At 42.2% G+C, this 19,672-nt stretch overlaps 1 protein-coding gene across 1 annotated transcript; it reads left to right on the top strand.

Moving 5' to 3' along the window:
- The first annotated feature begins 806 nt into the window (after positions 1-806).
- Positions 807-19,498, top strand: sertad4 (SERTA domain containing 4). Its single transcript, XM_070979823.1, has 4 exons — positions 807-1,340; positions 14,533-14,705; positions 15,481-15,599; positions 16,229-19,498. Exons 2-4 carry the CDS (start codon positions 14,552-14,554, stop codon positions 17,120-17,122), a joined length of 1,167 nt encoding a protein of 388 aa, XP_070835924.1. The 5' UTR covers positions 807-1,340; positions 14,533-14,551; the 3' UTR covers positions 17,123-19,498.
- Positions 19,499-19,672: the final 174 nt, after the last annotated feature.

Below are 19,672 nucleotides of genomic sequence, written 5' to 3'. Positions count from 1 at the left end.
TAGCAATTAGGAATTCAGTGCACAGAAAAATAGGTATTACTGCGATCTTTTTAGAGAATAACGAAAAAGTACTGCTGGTGATGTAGGGCTGTGGTAACGTAAGTGAGCTTATAGATATGAGAAATAAGTCATATTAATGAAATGGTAAGTCAAGGGATTGGTTGACATGCAAAAAAATCAGTTGATCAGAGCAACAAACAGTATTATTGATTTGTTGATTCACTGACAATTAAACAAACTATTTTGTTAATTGGTTAATCTTTGAAAACCATTTCCACCCAGTATCATTTTCTGAAATGTGAGAGATTACTGTAAATCTAGTATATTTTGGGTTTGGGGCTGATGGTTGGACAAAGCAAGACATTCCTGTTTTGTTTTTGTTTTTTTTTTACAGACCAAACTATTGATCACCAATAGATCAGTCATGAAAATAGTTGGCATATTAAGCCATAATTTAAAATATGCCTAATTAAATGTTAGTTGCAGCTTTAATTGTGATCAAATCTGATCAATCAATATTTTTTAAACAAAAATGCCTATAAATCCCTTTTTGAATATGAGATTTGCTGCTTCTCTTGGTCGTAAATTGTACTAAATTAAATATAATTTTATTTTATTTTTGTATATTTTTTTAGATATAAAGCAAACTCTGGAAGTAATGGTGGGTGCCTTTGACCCAGTCTTTAAAAAAAAAAAAAAAAACGATTAGTCAATAATGAAAATTATACTTCAGCCGTGAACAAAATCTCGATGGCCTTTACTTTTCGCTTACAAGTTGAAAACGACAGTGGAAAAAATTCCCAGGCGTACCTGAACTCCTCGGCAGCAGTTGACTGGAGGGGATGGAGCTGCGACGCTGGTGTTGTTTTCTCCGCCACACATTCATGTGAACTGTCAAGCCAGCCGGAACGACGCGAGCTGCCCGGGACACTCTGCATTGGAAACCACCCTGAATGGACTACCACACAACCGAAAGACCCCAAGAGCACCTTTTTATTCCACCGAAGAACAGCGACATAACATCTGTCTGCGTTTGCCTCTGAGGAAAGCGCGCGGGGATGCTTCGCGCGGCGTGTATAGTGAGAGAAACGCGCGCGCTTAATGATTCGTATTTAGACAAGTAGCTAATTAACTAGTAATTACATAAGTGGTATTTAAACCGCCAGTGTGGTTCGCGTGTCTGCTAGTAGGCTAAAATTAGAACGACGCGCTGCCAGCCGAGGACACGGTAGTATTTATTCAGTAGGACTTTTTCATTTTTCATCAACGCACCTTGGATTTCAGTGTTTATCACAAAGCAAGTGTGGAGCCGAGGACCAGGTCAAAACAATTCAAGACAGGTAAGCTAACCTTCTCTCAGCTGTGTCACAATGGATCACATTCACATTTAGTGCTGAAAAGTAAAAGTATGTAATTAAATTTTGTCCACTATAAGTTTTTCTGCACGCGCCTTTTTTTCCTCTGTTTTTTGAAAATACGGCTTCAAATTTATGTCTCCTTTGTCAAATAAAACCTTACAGTATTTGGATCCAAATAAAATTTTAAGTGTTGATGCCAGTACTTAGTATTGGCATTCAATCAGAGGTTGCCCAAACAATAACTTAGCCTATTGTAACATTAAGGTTATTTAAAAGCTCAACAAAATCATTGTTAATAACAATGTCAACAATGCCAATAAAAAGAAAAGCACAACCAGCTCAGCTACCTAAAATGTTGTTTAAGGTAATTCTGTTGATTTTGCTAAATAGCCAAAGCACAATGGTTAATTTACGTAACCTTCACTGAACTGACTACATCATTGGACAAACATGTAGCAGAACGATTAGATCTGATACTGCAGGATTAATGACTGTCAGGGCAGTCAATATCTCACTCGTATGACATGACAGAGATCCTGGTCGTACACATTATGCAGGCTGACATAACCAGCCACCCTCCTGGCATCCATCCAGCCTCACTTCATTATTTTGTGGGGACGGCTCTTGGCTGCAAATCCTGAAGTGGCGGTTGCCTGTGTTACTGCTGCCGTCTGAAAGGACGAGGGTTTAGATGATTTAGCTGAGCTTCTGTAGTAATTCTTTCCTTGATGTCATGTCTGTGCTGTCTTAGACTCGCTCACAGTGGACCATTAACACCATGTTGGCCCCAGAGAGGATTAAGAGAAATTAAAACATAGCATGTCCTATGGAGCACAGGCAATAAACATACACCATCTCCCCTCTGACTGTTTCTTTCTTTATCTGCCGTTTTGGTGAAAGAAAGGCTTGGAGCACAGTGGGTTGGTAATAGGGTTGGATGCGCTTCACCTCCACTCGCTGCCAACAACATCCGGAGTCACTTGCCAGAAATTCCACCTTTGCTATTTGTTTCCCTTGGAGGGAAAAGTGTGTTATGTGGAATATAGTGAGGCACGCAACAGGGAGGAACATCCAGCTCAGATTAAACAGACCAGAGAAGTAGGGCTCTAACAAGAGGAAGCGCTCTGGCTTTGCAGCATGGTGGACGGGTTGCTGGCATCCAGCTCAGGCAAGTCCGATGCCAGATTCCTTCTCTTTGCCGCCTGCCAAAGCCCTCCACCCTGTCGCCTATATCAAAAGCCCTCGCTGCGATTCCCCTCTTCCAGTTCTGTTGCGGCGCTATCAATCATATCTTGCTCACAGCAGACTCTTCAGCTCATTAAGGATGTGAACCTGTAGGTAGCCTGCAGCCCCCCTAGCCATTCATCTCCCTCAGCGGGGCGCAGAGACTCACATCTGGAGCAGCATTTCAAAACATGGTTCTTCGCAGACGTGTGGCATACGCTGAAGGAGAGGCAATACATTTTTAAAGGCTGCCTTTCAGCAGACATGGTGCCAAGCTTGAAATTAAGAGCACTTGAGGTGTGTTGTTCATACACAAAGCATAATGGTTTGTAATTTGCCGAAAAGGCAGGTGCAGTAGATAATGTGGTGTGTTACAGTGCAAAGCAAAGTTGAGGTTTGCGCTGAAAGACAGAAATGCCAGTGGAACATCATGGGTGATAATAGTTGGCGAGAAACAGGCTGGCCTCACATCTTGTTCCCTTTGTCCTTCTCTTTCTCCGCTCCGTTTTGTGCAAAAGGTCTCAGCCAAGGCAAGTTGAGCTGCTTTAGTGTGTGTGTGTGTGTGTGTGTGTGTGTGTGTGTGTGTGTGTGTGTGTGTGTGTGTGTGTGTGTGTGTGTGTGAGGACAGCAGGGTGTAGCCCCAGACTTCTTTTTTCCCCTCAGGCACTGCTTCCCCATCATGAATGCGCCTTTGTGTTCCAGAAAGACACACAACTAAGGTGGACAACTTGGGAGGAGAGGAGAACACACATATGTTTGTGCAAAAATAGAGGAAGGTGTGACACTGGCGTTTATTTATAGCTGAGACCTTATGACTTCACCTTCACCGAAAAAAAAAAACTGCAATTGCAACCATAGAGCCGAAATATCCTGTAGTTGTTTTTGTTTTTTTGTTTTTTTTTCAAAATTCTCAAAGATTCCTTTCATTACTTTGCTCCAAGTGTCTGAATGAATTCAGACCTGCAGAGGAACATTCGTTTAGATGAGACAGAATCATTATCATAAGTGACACATCTGTGGTGGGTTTCGGGCCCTTTGCTTCGAAAACGACCTTCAGTCTCATACTGGAAAATAAAAAGCATCGCTTGAAAATCCATTCAACATCTGTTCTGGAATGTAAAAGCGATTGGCATCACACTGTAATGTGATAAACACATACCGATGCCGTTCTCCGTATTTAATGTGCTGCATCCACCTCTGGGAGTGTGGCAGTGACGTACTCGCCGACCCCTGGCCCATTAACCCTCACAGCCACAACAAGCCGTCCCCATAATGCAGCGCTGTACGGCGGCCCTGTCACAACACATGTGTCACCACTCAGCAAGAAGAGCGCAGGGACGAAACCCCGAGGGCCCTGAACCCAGCTTAGTCACGCCACCGCGGCCAAGACGGCCCTCCACCAACTGCAAGCTGCTCTGATCAGTCCTGACAGGCTGCAAGCTGGCACAAACACAATCTAAGATGCAACCAACGAAAAAAGAAGGAAAATACCAACATAGCACAGCATGAGTGAAAGGGCGGAAGAGTTATTTTGGTCCATCATCAGAGGATCCTTGAAAAATCTGGAAAAGCCTTAATTTAGATAAAGAAATCCTAAATCTAGGCACATATGTAGTTATTTTTGCCTGAATGTAATGGCATTATTTACATTATCATTACATTATTTATTCAGATTCACCACGAGTATGCCCAAACTAAATCGTGTCTGTATCGATAAGGAGTAAATGCCATCAGCATGACATCATATAGATAAGACACAATATGCGTAATAATAAGTACCACCTAATACTCAGTACACACCTGCATGCATACATACCAATGTATGCAGTTAGGAGAAAAAAGGCAAGTCTAACTGAATAATAAATTATTCTAAGAATTAAAATGTATTATTTGAATTTTGCAATTAAAATAATTGCGTGAGCTCCAGAAAAAAAAACAACTAAATAATAATCAATAAAAATACAAAATGAAATGTGAAATTTATAGTTCTTGTAAATCCTGAGTCCTCAAGTGTTCCATCATGTCCAACTTGTAAGTGGCCAAGCTCCATTTGGGACTGACTCATCCACAAGTGTCGCAACACCACCTACGCTTTACTTTTCTTTTCTTTCTTTATTTATTATTTTCTACACCGTAGATTAATACTGAAGACATCAAAACTATGAAAGAACACAGTCTTGAAGGAGTTCCCATATATGCTGAACACTTGTTGACTGCTTTTCAACTCGTCCAACACCATCTGAACAGGGTTTAGGTCAGGTGATTGTGGAGGCCAGGTCACATGATACGATGCTCCATCGCTCTCCTTCATGGTCAAAATGTGGAGCCTGGAGGTGTTTTTTGGGTGTTTGTCCCGTTGAAGAACAAAAGACATCAACTTATGACATGATTCTACCTCTTTTCACTCTGTTAACAATGTAAGGGAACATATCCAAAGACAGACAAAATGACTGGACAAATGGATGCGTCTATTGACTCCAAATCAGAATGGAAAAGAGGTATAGGCCTACATCCGCATGGACGGAATAACCTGCTTTGTAATGTAGGTTAATTATTAAAGGTAATGTGATTGTGGACATCCCAGCAGCATTTATTTGCCAGAAGCCCCCCCCCCCAAAAAAAAAAAATATATATATGTGTGTGTGTGTGTGTGTGTGTGTGTGTGTGTGTGGGTCTACAATAGATGATACACGCCACATTAGCCACACAACATGCTAACGCCAAATTCAACAGGCTGACCACCAAGATAAACAGTAAAGCAACAGAAAAAAGACAAAACTTGGTCTTCAACCATCCTTGAGCTTCAGTTTTGAGGTGAATCCTGCTTTGTGTTGGCGCTCACATATAATGTAAAAGCTTTCAGGTTGGTGTTGTGAGGACTTCACCTCTTCAGATGATGGGAGTAGATGAAGATTTTTGTGTTGGCTCTTCCAGCCAACAACAAAGAACTTACCGTTATCGCAAGGAAAATATTTGTTGAATGGTGATGACATGCTTAACTGCTTCCATGTTACTGTAGCCACAGTTTCATCATAGCATTTATTGGCTTTAGCAACTGACGTCAAGATACTTTTAAAGTTCTTGAAATTTTGCAGATTGACTGTCATGTCTTAAAGAAGTGATAGACTGTCTTTACTTAGTTGAGCAGTTCCTTCCATAATATGCATTACTGCAGTAGTTTAATTGGGCTATTCACTGTGTACCAGCACAACTTCTGCTCAACACAGCTGATGGTCTCAGATGCATTAAGAAGAAGAGAAATTCCACATGGCACACCTGTTCACTGACAAGTGTGCAGGCGATGACCTCATGAAGCTGGCTGACAGAATGCCAAAGGTGGCTACTTTGACCAATCAGAAATGTAAAACCTGCTTTGCTTTGTTTGCAGTTTTTTGTATTAATACACAATTCCACCTGTTATTTCATAGTTTAGTTGTCTTCAGTGTTAATCTACAATATAGAAAATAAAGAAATAACATAAAACACAGAAGGTTGTCCCAAGATATCACCCATCCTGAAACGTGTTTTGCAAACATGCATGGCCATCATGTGTAAAAGTCTGCATTGTTGTCTTCCAACATAACTGGATGTAACATTAACATGTGCACAAGGTGTTGCATTTGCTAATCAGCCCCAGACGTGCAGCTGGTTTAGCCCCTCTCACTCTGAAGAAGCCAGGCTGCATAACCGTAATCTAAATGAGGGTTTACGAGTCTTACTTATGGCACACAAAAGAAGCACTGCACAAGCTTTTTAGAGTCTCTAATCCTGCACAGATTCCTCCTCTGTATAAGGATCTAATGTCATGAATATGTAAAGGAGGAGACCTACGTGTAGACACTGATCCTGTTGTTGATATTAATGGTTGTCAGTGCATCAGCATGTTTGTGGAAGATTTTTCTGAGATTTTGTGTTTTTGTTCTTAGTGTTCCTGAGTGACTGTGGTCCACTCTACTAGCAGGGGGCTAATTGCTTTCTATGTGAGCGCCTCACTTTTGATTCATGGCGTACAGTTCTTTGCTGTTGCTACTCAGAAGGAGAGCTTCATGTCATGACACCTATTATCCATTCCCTATCTGTTCTCTCTTGCTGTGTGCTTCACCCTCTTATGCCAGCACTTGCACACTCTCCACCCACGCGCCAACAGGCATATCGATGCGACGCAGCTTATTCATATTGAGAAGAAGTGGGCTGTGTCTTGGCTTAGTTCTCAGTTACAGTACAATGATCAACATCAGATGATGTTTTGTCATCAATTTATTTGTCATTAGCCAGCTCTCTGATTGCCAATTACCTGCAGTTTTGTGTCTGGTGAATGTGCTAAGGATATGGCCTGCAGGTGATAGATGCCCTTACCTTTTAGTTAAATTGAACTGTATTTTATCTTTTAAAAGCCCTGTAATGTAACAAAAAACTGATTATTGGAATGAAAAGAGGGAACGATATTGATAAATGTCTGACTATTTTGAAACGCTACACATAGAGGGAAAAGGGATTTGTAGTTTTCTGCTTGTTAAACTTGAACAGGGCACTTAATGAAGTGCAAAATTACTGGTAGGTAGCAGTTGCACTCTTGTGATTAGAGCCCGACTACTGATATTTAAGCCTTCTAAAAAAAATCTCAACAATAACAATGTCACAATAACGAATCCATTCATGTTTTTACATAAACAGATACTATAAAATCCTTTGTTAAGGATCACTTGAATTTGGTTATTAAAGCACTGTGACCACGATGAACTGAGAAGGACACTTTACAATGGAAAAATTAACTAAACTGCAGGTTTCTAAATTAAAATTTGTTGGATTTTAAGTGGAATCTTGCATGATGATACCAAGGTTCAGTTATTTTCTCTTTCTGAGTGGAACACTGAGGGTGCATGTAATGCGAGAAACAAAGGAGGATTTATAAGACTAAGCATCAAAGTGTGTGTCACTTTGACCAGCTAGCACTAGGAAGATACAACAGGTACTCCACATGTGACAGATTTCAGTGGCCCTTTCCCTGTCAAATCACATCATCATTCAGCGTCTGTGTGAGCAGAGGCAGCAGGCATCAAGCTCAAAAAGAAATGCAGGGGAGCAGGGAAGGCAGTGCCGGCACTCAAGTTTTCCCTCTTCCAGCGAGATTCAAAGTTCCTGCCGTGAGATCACAGAGCGCCGAGGAAGCTTGCTGTTGAAGCTCCTGTCAAGGCAACCACAGGCAGCTCTTTCAGGACTACGCCCACTGATCCTCTCACTGTGGAGATGTATTGCTTAGATTTGGTCCACCACACAAACTGTCACTGTACACACACACACACACACACACACACACACACACACACACACACACACACACACACACACACACACACACACACACACACACACACACACACACACACACACACACACACAGACCTGTATCTGTACATGGGTAAGTACTAACATACACAAGGGCTGACACTGACAAGAGCTGACATTGTCAAGAGTGACTTCTGAAAAAGGTTTTCTCAGTTTGCTCAGAGGCACACGGTTACTGCCAACGCCCTCCCCGCTGCTTTATACATATAGAATAAATTTCAGTTGACTACTCTGCCAGGCTGCACCTTCCATTGGCCATTTCATGTTGACTGTCGCACCAGTGAAATGAGCTGTAAGGCACGGCATGACACATTGTGCATTAATACCGTTAAACTGTCTTCACATTGTCGTCAGGTCAAAGTGGATGCACTTACATTACACAACTTAGATGAGCTGAAAAAAAAACATCTGTGTCCAAAGATGGTGTAAGTTAGTGTTCCTTTAAGTGAGTTGCGTGCCAACATTGAGAGCTATTGTTATTTTTATTTTCCTTCTCTCTGTTAGAAAATACAGTATTTGTTTTATTATTTTCCCGTTTAGTCACATATAATAGTACAGTTAATCCTGCTGTAGATATTTTTTTACAGTATGTCTACTATTCATCGTGTAATTTGTCACACTGAACAGTGGTCAAGTGTTCATCCACTTCCTTTACACACTCAGTAATAATCTTGGAATATCCCAGGTTTTGTTAAGCAAAACAATTTTTAAGATGGAGAATCAGACCGAGACGTGTTAAGTTGTCTGTTTTAGGTAAAGTGGTCAAAGTGGAAAATAATGGATTGGCACAACGCAAGTGAGGAAATTGCAGCCCAGTCATTTGGAAACATTCTGGTTTAAACCAGATGACGACGACATATTCTTACAAGCTGCTGCTAATTTTACTGCAGCATAAAAGAGAAAACGTTTTTTCTAACCGTGCAGCTCTATGTTGCTTCAACAGCAGTTTTTTTTTTTCAAGCTTCTCTCTCTGTACACATAAATGCATATTCATTGTGGCTATGCATATTGTTTATCTTTATTTAATTTGCGTCCCTGATACACTGGGTGTGTACTCGTCTTATTTGTGGTAGTCTCACCAACTCGCTCGTAACCACTGCAGAATTCCCTCTTTCACAATTTATCAGGTTGATTCTGCGCAGTTAAGCCATGACACATTGCATGCTTGTGTGTGCTGTGAAGACCCTCTGAGGCGGTCTGGGATCTATTTTGATGTGAAAACCACAGACATGAACTCTTTTCACTGCTATCTGTTCCCCTAAGGCTCGGAAACACTTAGTAAAAACCTGGCCAAAAGAACAGGGAGTAAACACACACACACACACACACATAGAGTGATGCAGCATGCACTCTGTCAAACACATGCTGGATCGATTAGCATTTTTGAGGTCGCGGGGAAAAGAGAGAACTCAAAGTTTATTAGAGACATGATTCATACTCCTCCAGAATCATTGAACAAATGAAATCTCCCCCCAGTTTTGGCTTAAATGTCAGGTTTTCTTTAAAGGTTTTTTTTCTTTAATCTAGGGTGAGGGAAAGTAAGCGGTGTGTTTTTCAGATTGATTTTTGACATAGGTGGCAGTTAGCAAGTGGTCATATTTTACCCATCTTAAATGCCTGTGACCAGAGATGGCGCCACTTTCATCATAAAAACTGTTGATATCGTGAAGTCGTAGGTGCTGGCGGGAATGAAAATGGCTTGAAAAAGCTGAACGGTAAAGCACATAGTCACATTTATTTATGCAAATGACACATATTTAAGCACCAAAAAACCAAAAGTTCAAGCAGGCCAAGTTATGGGCTAGTATTAGCCAATTGCAGATATATTAGTATCAATACATACATCAGCCAATAAGCAACAAGAAGAAACAGTGTCACATTTGCATAGTTGCTAGCTTTAGTTTGACCAGCAAAGATGATATTTCCTCTGTAAAATATCAGTATGGATCCAGGTTGGAATAAAAAAAAAAACAAGTATAAGAGATCCGTATGAAGACTTATGAAGACTTATGCTGTGTACTAATGATAGATGGACATGGAATTGAGTTCCTTTATATTTAACGAAATTCTCAGTAATATTTGAAAGGTTCCTGATACATAATTAGACAGTAGAAAACATCTTGTTTCTAGGTAGCGGCCTAGATTTTCTGAAATGGTAAGTGTCGCTGGCAGACCTCACAAACTGTAGCTAGCAAGTTAAGTCCACCGCTGACTTTCCAGCTGGCTTGTTTTAAGATATGAATATTATAAAAGGGGTCTTAAGTATGCACTTGATGGCACGCTAGCAAACTGAGGTTTAAGTTAACAGGCACAAGCTGACACGTGATTTTCATGTGGGTAATACAGGATTTAGGCATCTGCCACTCTCAATTTAGCTGAGGGAAACTAACATGGGGTTCTTTAAGATGCTTTTAAGTTTGTCTCCATTGTTGCTGCTCAGAGCTTCTTCTTGCACCTCACACCTCCCAGAGATCAGCTTTTATCCAAAGAGCTCTCAGCTGCACACCTGTTTCTTTAGACTCCCTCTGGAAAGAAGATGGAGTCATGATGGGTGATACTCTTTTGGGCAATAGAAAGCTGATGTCACTACTCAGGCGAAACCAGGATTCTACGATGGCGGTTATTGTTAAACTGTGAATGCCCAAAATAGGCTTGTTTGAGAAAGATGAACACCTACACTGTATAGCACAGTACGCATGTCAAAACCCAGAATCTGACATTAGTCGTGTGGTGGCACCTCGGCTGGCCTTAGTTGACTTTCCTTCCAAAATATTTCAGGACAGTACAAGCTGTGCATGTCTGAGTGTGTGCACAGGCTGTCTATCTCAGCACTGGAGGGAGGGAGTCAATCACAGCAGCAGAAATCATCCCTGCGGGCGATCTGTCTCCACTCATGACAAGGCTCCTAAGGCACTTATCTTTCCTTCCCTGACTCATTCCATCCATCCCTCAGCCCTCCCTCTATCTCTGCCTCCAACTCTCCCCATTCTCCATCACTCTCTGTCTCCCTCCCACGGTTTGTCTCGTGCCCCGGCACTGCAATTAGCTTCTCATCATCAAAGGGTGTAATGAAAAAGAAGGCGAGATGGAGAGTCAGACAGAGGTAGAGAAGCTGTGAGAGAGGGAAGATAAGAGGGATGAAGCCGGAGGAGACTGAACAGAGGTGAAGCAGTGTCTCACACACACACACACACACACACACACACTCACACACTCGCATACACTTGTGCACACTCACAGGTTTCTTCTTCTTTTTTTTTCCTCAAATACACACTCTGTTAAACACAATCACATGCGCAGCCTGCACTCGCTCTCAATCACTCTCACATTCCTGCGAGATGCAGACAGAAACAGAGAGAAGGAGAAAGAGAGGTATGATATCCCCCCAGGAGATTTTTCTCTCCTCGTTCCTTGTTTTTATTTCTCAACCCTCCATTTCTCCCTTCCTCCCTCACAGACGCACACACACTTGTTCACACTGTCTCCCCCTCCTCCTCCTCCTCCTCCTCCTCCCCTTCTTTTCTTTGAAGAAAAAGAAGTATTGCTGTACATGTAGGGAAGCTGCTCGGTGGGTATTCTGTTTTTTTTTTTTTTCACCCCCCCCGCTCCCCGGTTCAGAGAGCTGTCAACTGTGACCGCTGTTGAAAGGATGTCAGCAAGAAAGAGAGAGGGGGGAGAGAGATTGAGACTGGGGGATGAAAGAGGGAGGAGGGGAGGATGTTGAGATGGAGGTCCCTACAGAGGGCAGAGGGAGTGATGGCATGCTTGTTTCTTTGTGCCCGAGCAAACGTAGCAACAACAGCAGTGAGGGGAGGTGATGGAGAGGAAAATAGCTGAGGGTAAAAAAGCAGCTCAGGGGGGAAATGAGAAGGGCCAAAGCTGCTAATTAACCATGGCACTAGTGCTCAATAACAGTGACATAATTGGCCCTAGTTGGTGGTCCTTGGTGGGGGAGGCCTCAGCAGTGGAATCTAGTTCACACAAGCACGGTGACAACACGTTAGCAAATGTGAATAATCCATAATGTAACACGATGGATTGTGACCAAAACTGGAATGGCGGAGTTGCAGGCTCCAGTGGTCAAAGAGAAGAAAACCTCATGTTTTTCAGCTGGATTTTCCCTCCAGTCCTTCCATATACATTAACATCAGAATGTTCCTGTGGGTCGTGGAAGTAAACTGTACAGGAACTTGTCTTCTTTTTTTCCCCCCAAAACTGAGGAGCAAGCCATGTGGCTCTGTGGCTGGCTCTCAGAAGCTGAAAAAAGTCACTAAAATAAATGTCAGGATATGCGCATCAGCAAACTCTCTAATTTCCCAGCATGAATCATATTCATTCAACTTAGTTTTACTCTGTCCTCTGTCGGATGGTTAGTTGACCACTTTGATCCAGACTGAAATATCTCAAAAAGTTACGCATGAATTGCCAAGAAATTCTGCGTAAAACTGATGTTCCCCTGAGGACGAACCCCACTAACTTTAGTGATCCCCTGACATCAAGCACCGCCACGAGGTTGACATCTGTCATTTTAAAATGTCTCTACAACCAGTGGCAGAGTTTCCGTGACATTTGGTAGACACGTTCATGACAAGCTGACTACGACTGTGGTCATGGTAAACGTTACCTTCTAAACAACAGCATGTCAGCCTTGTCATTGTGTGCATGTTAGCATGCTGACATTAGCAATTAGGTCAAAGCACAGCTGTGCCACTAACATAGATGTAGACTTTTAGTCTTGTTTCATTTTAAGCCATCCAATGACCCGCATGTATATACAACTTCATGACCCCCAAAAATATTTTTCGTCCTTTTGAGAAATAAATTTAGCCAGCAACATACTTGAACCTCAAACTCCACCAGAGTGCTGATCAGGTAATGTTCCTGTGCATCAAAGTAAGCATCCTTGTGGATGGTGACCCAGTGGTGACCTAATTTTGTTCCTTCTGGCATTCTTTGGCATTCTATGCAGCTCAGAGTTCGCTTCTACCGTCAACTGCCATCTATCCCAACACACACAACTGTTTCTGACATTTCCACGACACTCATCTACCACCTCAAATGCAGCAAGGCCAACCAGTCTGGTCTGTTTCAACCCATCTAAATCGAAAGACACACCGTCTCAGAGGCACCACCACTATGCTAAATCTTTGATTGTACTGCATGATTGTACTCAACTGTTGCAGTTGAGTGTTAATATTACATCACGCCCACTGTACCCTTAAAAATAAAAAATGTAATGCTGCTCTATGTCGTCCATTACTCCCTGGGGCTGGCTAGATTTGTCTGGTAAGAGCAGCACTGCCTAAGGTGATGTTTCACAGGCTTTAGGTGCGTCTGATTAGTCAGTTAAAAGTAAACACGAGAAAAGCAGCACACAGAAATAAAACTGTTCTTCCAGGCAAAGCAGGGAGCTTATTGAAGCGGACATTTTAATCAGCCACCCAACAGGGGTGAGGCTGAGATGGTGTCAGCTCAGTTTGGTCTGTCAAGATGGGTTGTGGGCGATGGTATCTGTTCATGTGGGCAGAAAGAGGAGGGGCAGGAGAAGCTTTGAGGAGGAAAGGTGGTGAGAAGGAGGTCCGAAACAGCTGGCTTTGCATTGTGCATGAAGGGGAGGAATCAACAGCGAACCAAATGACAGCCGTTCACTGTGATCAAAAGGACGATGCAGTTGCTCTCCTCAGACTCAGAGAATCACAGACAGACTCTCAGGCCCGTCGGTGCTGTCACAGTAGGGCTCTGTTTTAGATTGAAAAAAGCTCATTTGGTGGGCTGCTACTACTGGCTGCCAAGCAATGTGCCCGCCTCATGTTTCTTCATATCCGCATCACTTTAATTCAACATAAGGGGATACAGCTACATAGAACTCAAAATGCAAAAATCTACATGAATTAAAATCAAAGACACACCTTGCCTGTTTGATACCTTTTGTAGAGTTGTTTTCCTTGTGCTCTGGACCCACTGACACTGTGTACATCTCTTTGCTTTCTAGATTATCATGCTGTTGACACAGCTTCCCAGTGCAATTCAATGTGCTGCATCCATTTCACCGAACAAATTGGTGTCAAACATCTCGCTAACTCTCCTACCAGCTAATCAATAGGGAATTCATGGTGTGAGTGGGTGTCATATCTCCATCTGTGTCCCACTTGTTTCAGTACCGTGCACATCACAGAGTCGCCAGCCATCTGCCAATTTCTTAGCGCTCACCATTATTGTCGTTCAGATTTGTCATGCAGCTTGCACAGAAGCTGGTGACTCCTCCACACAACACATACGTATTTGCCAGTGTCATAGATAAGCATCTTGTTAACATTTACCACATCATTAGGAAAGCATATGCGGAATACTCATCAGATTCACGGAGATAACGTGCTAATGTGCAGAAATAGTTTGCTAACTGGTATTGAGATAATATGATTAGAATTATTTAACAGAATATTCATTGACTAAACTCATTTCACCCCAGTTTGTCATTTTTTTTCACTTTTCATTTATCCACATTTGAAAGTGGCCTCTTGAATATTTTTATTTTTAGCATTACAACTTATTAAGGGTTTGACTTGGTTGTTCATCGCACTGCTTTCCATTCTGCTTCTTCCAGACCTGAATCGGAGAGAGAGATGACCCTAGTTTTGTCCATGAATCCTTTCCTGGACCCAGAGGGAGACCCTCCACTCTCCACATACCAGCCCATATGGGAATCGGAGCGCTGCACTAAGACCTGCCTGTCAAACAACGTCCCACCATGCAGCTCTGAAGAGCAGTTTACACAAGGTGCAGACACCAAGCACAGATGTTTGTTCATTCATTGATTTATTTAAGATTGATTTAATCTGGTACACAAAGCCACTTGAAAAGTTTTACCATGGGGTTTTGCACCACATCTGATGGACACATACTACTAAATTCTTAGTTTTAAGGCCTGACAATTAGACCCATCTGTCGAAACCAAGGTGTACTCCATCGACTCAAATTTAAGATTTGAGTGTAGTTAAACGTGCAGTGCTACTGCCACAGATCCTAATGGTGTACAGCAGTCAACTAATTAACGTGGCAGCAGGCCAGCAGTAAGTGCTCTTGCTTTCGTTTCATTTCCAGTGTAATTTAAAGGTTCATTTAATTATATGATGGACCAACACAGTTAAAAGGTCATTTCAGTTTCAAATGAGTCACTGTGCAAACTTCCAGCTGTTGAGGTTGATTCACACCTCATATCTTTATTTATGTTGTTTTTACAGCACTTCTGATAACTGTCTGTGATTTTCACACACAGTATGTAATTAGAATATGTTTAGATACCTTTAGCATCAAAGCAGAATAAGCACTGATGACAATGAAATAAACCCAGTCATACACATTTTTGACCCTGGCACATGCTATACAGCTTTCCAAATATAATTTACTGGGCTGTGGCCTCAAACTAAAAAGCATTTTCGTATGTTTAGATTATGAAAACATACAAGTTTAGTAGGACAGTCCAAGATGTGGTAACATCATATAGTCCAACAGTATAGTTGGTTTATCATACTGTTTCTTTTTGCCTCTGCAGAAACCCCCTGCAGGCGAGTTCCTGATCATGTCTCAGTATCAAGGATTGCATACTTCAAGAGGAAGTTTGTTGATGATGACGATGAGCCTCCCTTTAGTTTCAGGACGTACTGCCAGACTGTAAGTGTTGACACACTCGCGCCGTTTATCAAGGCTGCATTCATTCTTTAACTAAAATTATTGTACAACATCATTTGCCAACATGGAGTTTGAAATCATTTGAAACATAGTGCAAAGACTTTGGCTGTGTCCAAAATCACTGTCAACATTCCCTATATGATAGTGATGAGATTCCAGACACTTATGAATCATCATAATTCTCCATCATCACTAACCAGTGTAGTTTGTGCATGACTTTAATTTTGGAGTCTGTTGAATTGTATTGTTAGCATACATGACTGCAGTATTCGCTGTAAGCAGGCATTGTGAGGAACTGTTCATTAAAATCTCAAATCAGTCTCAGTGAGGAATTTTAGAGCATAGGGCTGCCAGAGGTGGTAGATTAATGTTAATGCTGAAGCATCATAGTTGTGCTTGCACTTGAAGGGATTTATTCACCTGCACAGTAATCTTTTATAGGGTTTGTTTGCAATTTGGATTAATAACTTAGAAAAAAAAAGATGAAAACTCTTCACTTTCACACGTGAAGTTGCTTCAAAATCTCATTCAGTAATGTTGGCAGTGCAAAATAACTGAATCTGAATCTGAACTGACCAGGTTACATAGATCTAACGGGGCTTGTCTTTCAGGTTGCACCCGTTCTGGAGGAGCGTGCACATGTGCTGCGCCTCTCCCTGGAGAAGATGCGGTTCATCGACGATCCTGAGGCCTTCCTCCGACGCTCCGTCCTTGTTAACAACCTCCTCCGGCGTCTGCGTGCCGAGATCCTGCTCCAGAGCACTGACTGGTGCTTCCCACCCAACCCAGCATTTACCACTGGCCCTTGCGTCCCACCACCCAGCACTAACCCTGCCCACCAGGCACTCCATGGAACGGTACCCACTCGGATCTGCTTAGCACCCCAAGCTGGACCGCCCTTCCGTAAGCGCTTCCGGATGGTCCGTGGAGGACAGGGGGATGTACGCCCTGACTGTGCTCAGACATGCTGCTGCATCTACGCAGCGGCAGCCGCTGCAGGACACTACCTCCACCTCCCCTTCTCCATGTATGATGCAGCACTCTCCACCTGCCCATCCACACCACACTCCTCCTCCTTCTTTCAGCTAGCTAGCCATAGCAAGTTGGGGCTGACAGTGGCCATAGAGGAGCATGATGACGAGGATGAAGATGTTGAGGAGGAAGAGGAAAATGAAGAAGAAGAGAGGGAAGAGGAGGATGAGGAGGAGGAAGAAGATGATGAAAGAAGGCGAGCCGGGCCTTCCCTTGATGTTGTTAAGGACAAGTCAAGCCAGAAAAGCAGGACTAAGACCTTGCTGGGTCATGCACACACAAGGACAGAGGAGGACAGCTGCATGAGAGATAGAGCAGAGGAGGAGGAGGAGGGAGAGCAGGAGGAGGATGAGGAAGAGGAAGAGGAGGAGGAAGAGGAGCAGGTTGTGAGACCTTGTGAGTGGGACTCTGTTGCCACAGAAAGTGAGCCCCACAAGGTCGGTGCTTGGCACTGCAGGGCTCATAGACAATAGAAATTACCACGTTCTAATTCTGTTAGAATGAAAATGTAATGATGACGACGACTGTCATCAGTTGAAGATTATTTCTCCTCATAGCAGATGAAGGCGTGAGCTACCTACACTATTGTAATGCCAAGTCAGCTTTATTTTAATGGTCTAATATACTCCAGGGTGGCACACAGACAAACTCCATTCAACTCAATTGCTAGTGTTATGACCAGATGAAAAAAGATGATAGTTCTCGGCCAGTGTTGGCCCTGGAAAAACAATTAGAAAGGATAAGGTCACATATGATGGGATCTTAAATCCCAAAAGCGATGTGAATCTTAATATTGCACTGTCTGCAAGACCTTTTTTAAGCCCCACAGCACAAAACTACAGGTCTCAAGTGGGGCTTTACATTGGTGCAACGGTCTCTTTTCAGGACCCTAAACAAACCTATGAAATGAAGGGTTGTGGATTTGGGAGTGTGTGCTTCTGTGCATATATGTGTGTGCGTGTGTTCGCAAGATACGATGTAGCATTTTAAAACTTGATTTTAAGCTGTTCTTTTTATTCAACATGGGTTACACGTAATTATGTGTGCCTGCTGATTTCAATGCTGTCTCAGGCAATGGCGAGCGACTGTGCCACAGTGGCGGCACGATGTGTATTCTTCAAATTATTTTAAGAGACAACAATCATAAACATTGGAAATGTTAAATCACAATTTCAAGTGCCTTAGTGTTTTTATAGATACATGTATATTGTGTGTTCATGTAATTGTTCTTGTTACTAAGTAGATATCTCGCATTCCAAGAGACTGCGTTTGACGAAAACAGGACGCGGGCATGTAGTTAAATGCAGGGATTCTTTCAAATGATGAAATTTCAAAGCAAAGTAAATTTCCACACCCAAAATGTCTGTTTGTTTTTACGTAAAAAAAATGCATGTTTTCTAGCTCTACCTGTCTTGATAATGCCCAAATGTAAGGCCAACTTTAAGGACAATTGTGAAAGCCTTGAGAAGCTATGTGTGTTCAGAACCTCATTTATATTAGTTCAATTTAAGGTTTGGTTGGTCTGTCCATTCATGAGGTTTGACAAAACATATTTGAATCTAAAAACATTAAAAGGATCTTGCGCTTTGACGCTAACGGCAAAGTGTTGAAGTCTCTGCAGCAGTCTAAATCACCGCTTCCCCAGCTTCATTACAGATCGACATGTGCAGCAAACACAGGAGGACAGGGCAGATGGATAAAACGTCATTTCCAGTTTTTTGGTGTGTGAAAAAAGAAAAGCTGCAGTTTATTCATTTGGCTTTATTTGAAAGGAATGGTTTGACATTTTCGGATATATATTTTTGCTTTCTTGCTAAGCGTTACATGAGAAGATCGACACTAAAGTTAGCAAAATCTGCTTACCGGCACCTCCAAAGTCCACAAATTTACACCTTACACCTCTGTGTTATTTTCCTTGTGTCTCCACTGGTTGCTTGGCAACAAGGAAATTTCTGTGCCTGACCAAGAAATAGTAAAACCACGATCATTTTCACACTTTCTGTGTGTATGGATTAATTGGTCAATTAAAGGTGTTGGTAGGTGGACTTAGCCAGGTTAGCTGTTTCCAGTCATTGCGCTACGCAAAGCAAACTGGCTGCAGGCTGTAGCTTCATATGTACTGCACAGGCATGAAACTGATATCTTCTCATCTAACTCTGGACAAGAAAGCCAGTAGCCTCTATATTCTGCCTCTATCGATCCACATCTGTGTGTCATCTGAAGGTCCCAGCAAGAATCAAGGACGATAGAGTGAAATCATGTATCTAAAAGAAACCAGTCAAGGGCAGAAACAGCACAAAACCATTTCTGATCTACGTCTATGAGCCAATCTGTCATGGCGTGATCAGTGGTTTCTAGTTTGTTGCTGTGTCTCGTTTGGCACCTCTGAAGATTCGGGTCCCAAAGCCCAAACCAAAGTAAAGATGCCATCAGTCAGTCATCTTTTTTTGTGACGTTCCTTTCATTTGCAACAATTGGATGGTCTCAGCTGGTTTGTCAGGTGGAATTACTTCTGCCTTGCCACTCTTTTCTCTGATGTACACAATTACAGTTCGCAACCCCAAACTGTTTTGGCATCAGCGACACATCCAGATAAGTACAAGTACTAACGAGTACCAGCCTATTCCATTGCATTTCTCGAAATCCTAAATGATGAAACCCGGTAATTATCAGTGGTATTTTTTTAAAGATGAAAAAAAAAAAGGAATATCGACAAAGCAATATTTGTTTCTGAGACAAGAACATGTAACTGCATTGTCTGTAATTAAAAACAACAAAAGAGCGAGTCTGCTCTGATAATTTTATGTGATGTTCTGTGACAAGTGTAAAGCTCAGTAAAAGAAATGTTGAAAACAAATCGTGCGTCTTCCTTTATTCCTTTATGTTACAACCTTGCAGGAAATGCATGTCTATGCAATGTCTCCAAAAATGATGGAAACACGTCTCTCTCTCTCTCTCTCTCTCTCTCTCTCTCTCTCTCTCTCTCTCTCTCTCTCTCTCTCTCTCTCTCTCTGTGTGTGTTA

This window comes from Chaetodon trifascialis, chromosome 14, assembly GCF_039877785.1.
Source record: "Chaetodon trifascialis isolate fChaTrf1 chromosome 14, fChaTrf1.hap1, whole genome shotgun sequence".
Classification (NCBI taxonomy): Eukaryota; Metazoa; Chordata; class Actinopteri; order Chaetodontiformes; family Chaetodontidae; genus Chaetodon; species Chaetodon trifascialis.
Note: the sequence above shows the minus strand (reverse complement) of the source record. Positions and strands in the feature narration are given on the sequence as shown.

What these genes read in the sequence shown, in the direction of transcription:
- sertad4 (XM_070979823.1), top strand. Translation starts at nt 14,552, where the DNA reads ATGACCCTAGTTTTGTCCATGAATCCTTTCCTGGACCCAGAGGGAGAC. An exon ending in TGAAGAGCAGTTTACACAAG is followed by an intron (nt 14,706 to 15,480) that starts GTGCAGACACCA and finishes TTGCCTCTGCAG; the next exon opens with AAACCCCCTGCAGGCGAGTT. An exon ending in TCAGGACGTACTGCCAGACT is followed by an intron (nt 15,600 to 16,228) that starts GTAAGTGTTGAC and finishes CTTGTCTTTCAG; the next exon opens with GTTGCACCCGTTCTGGAGGA.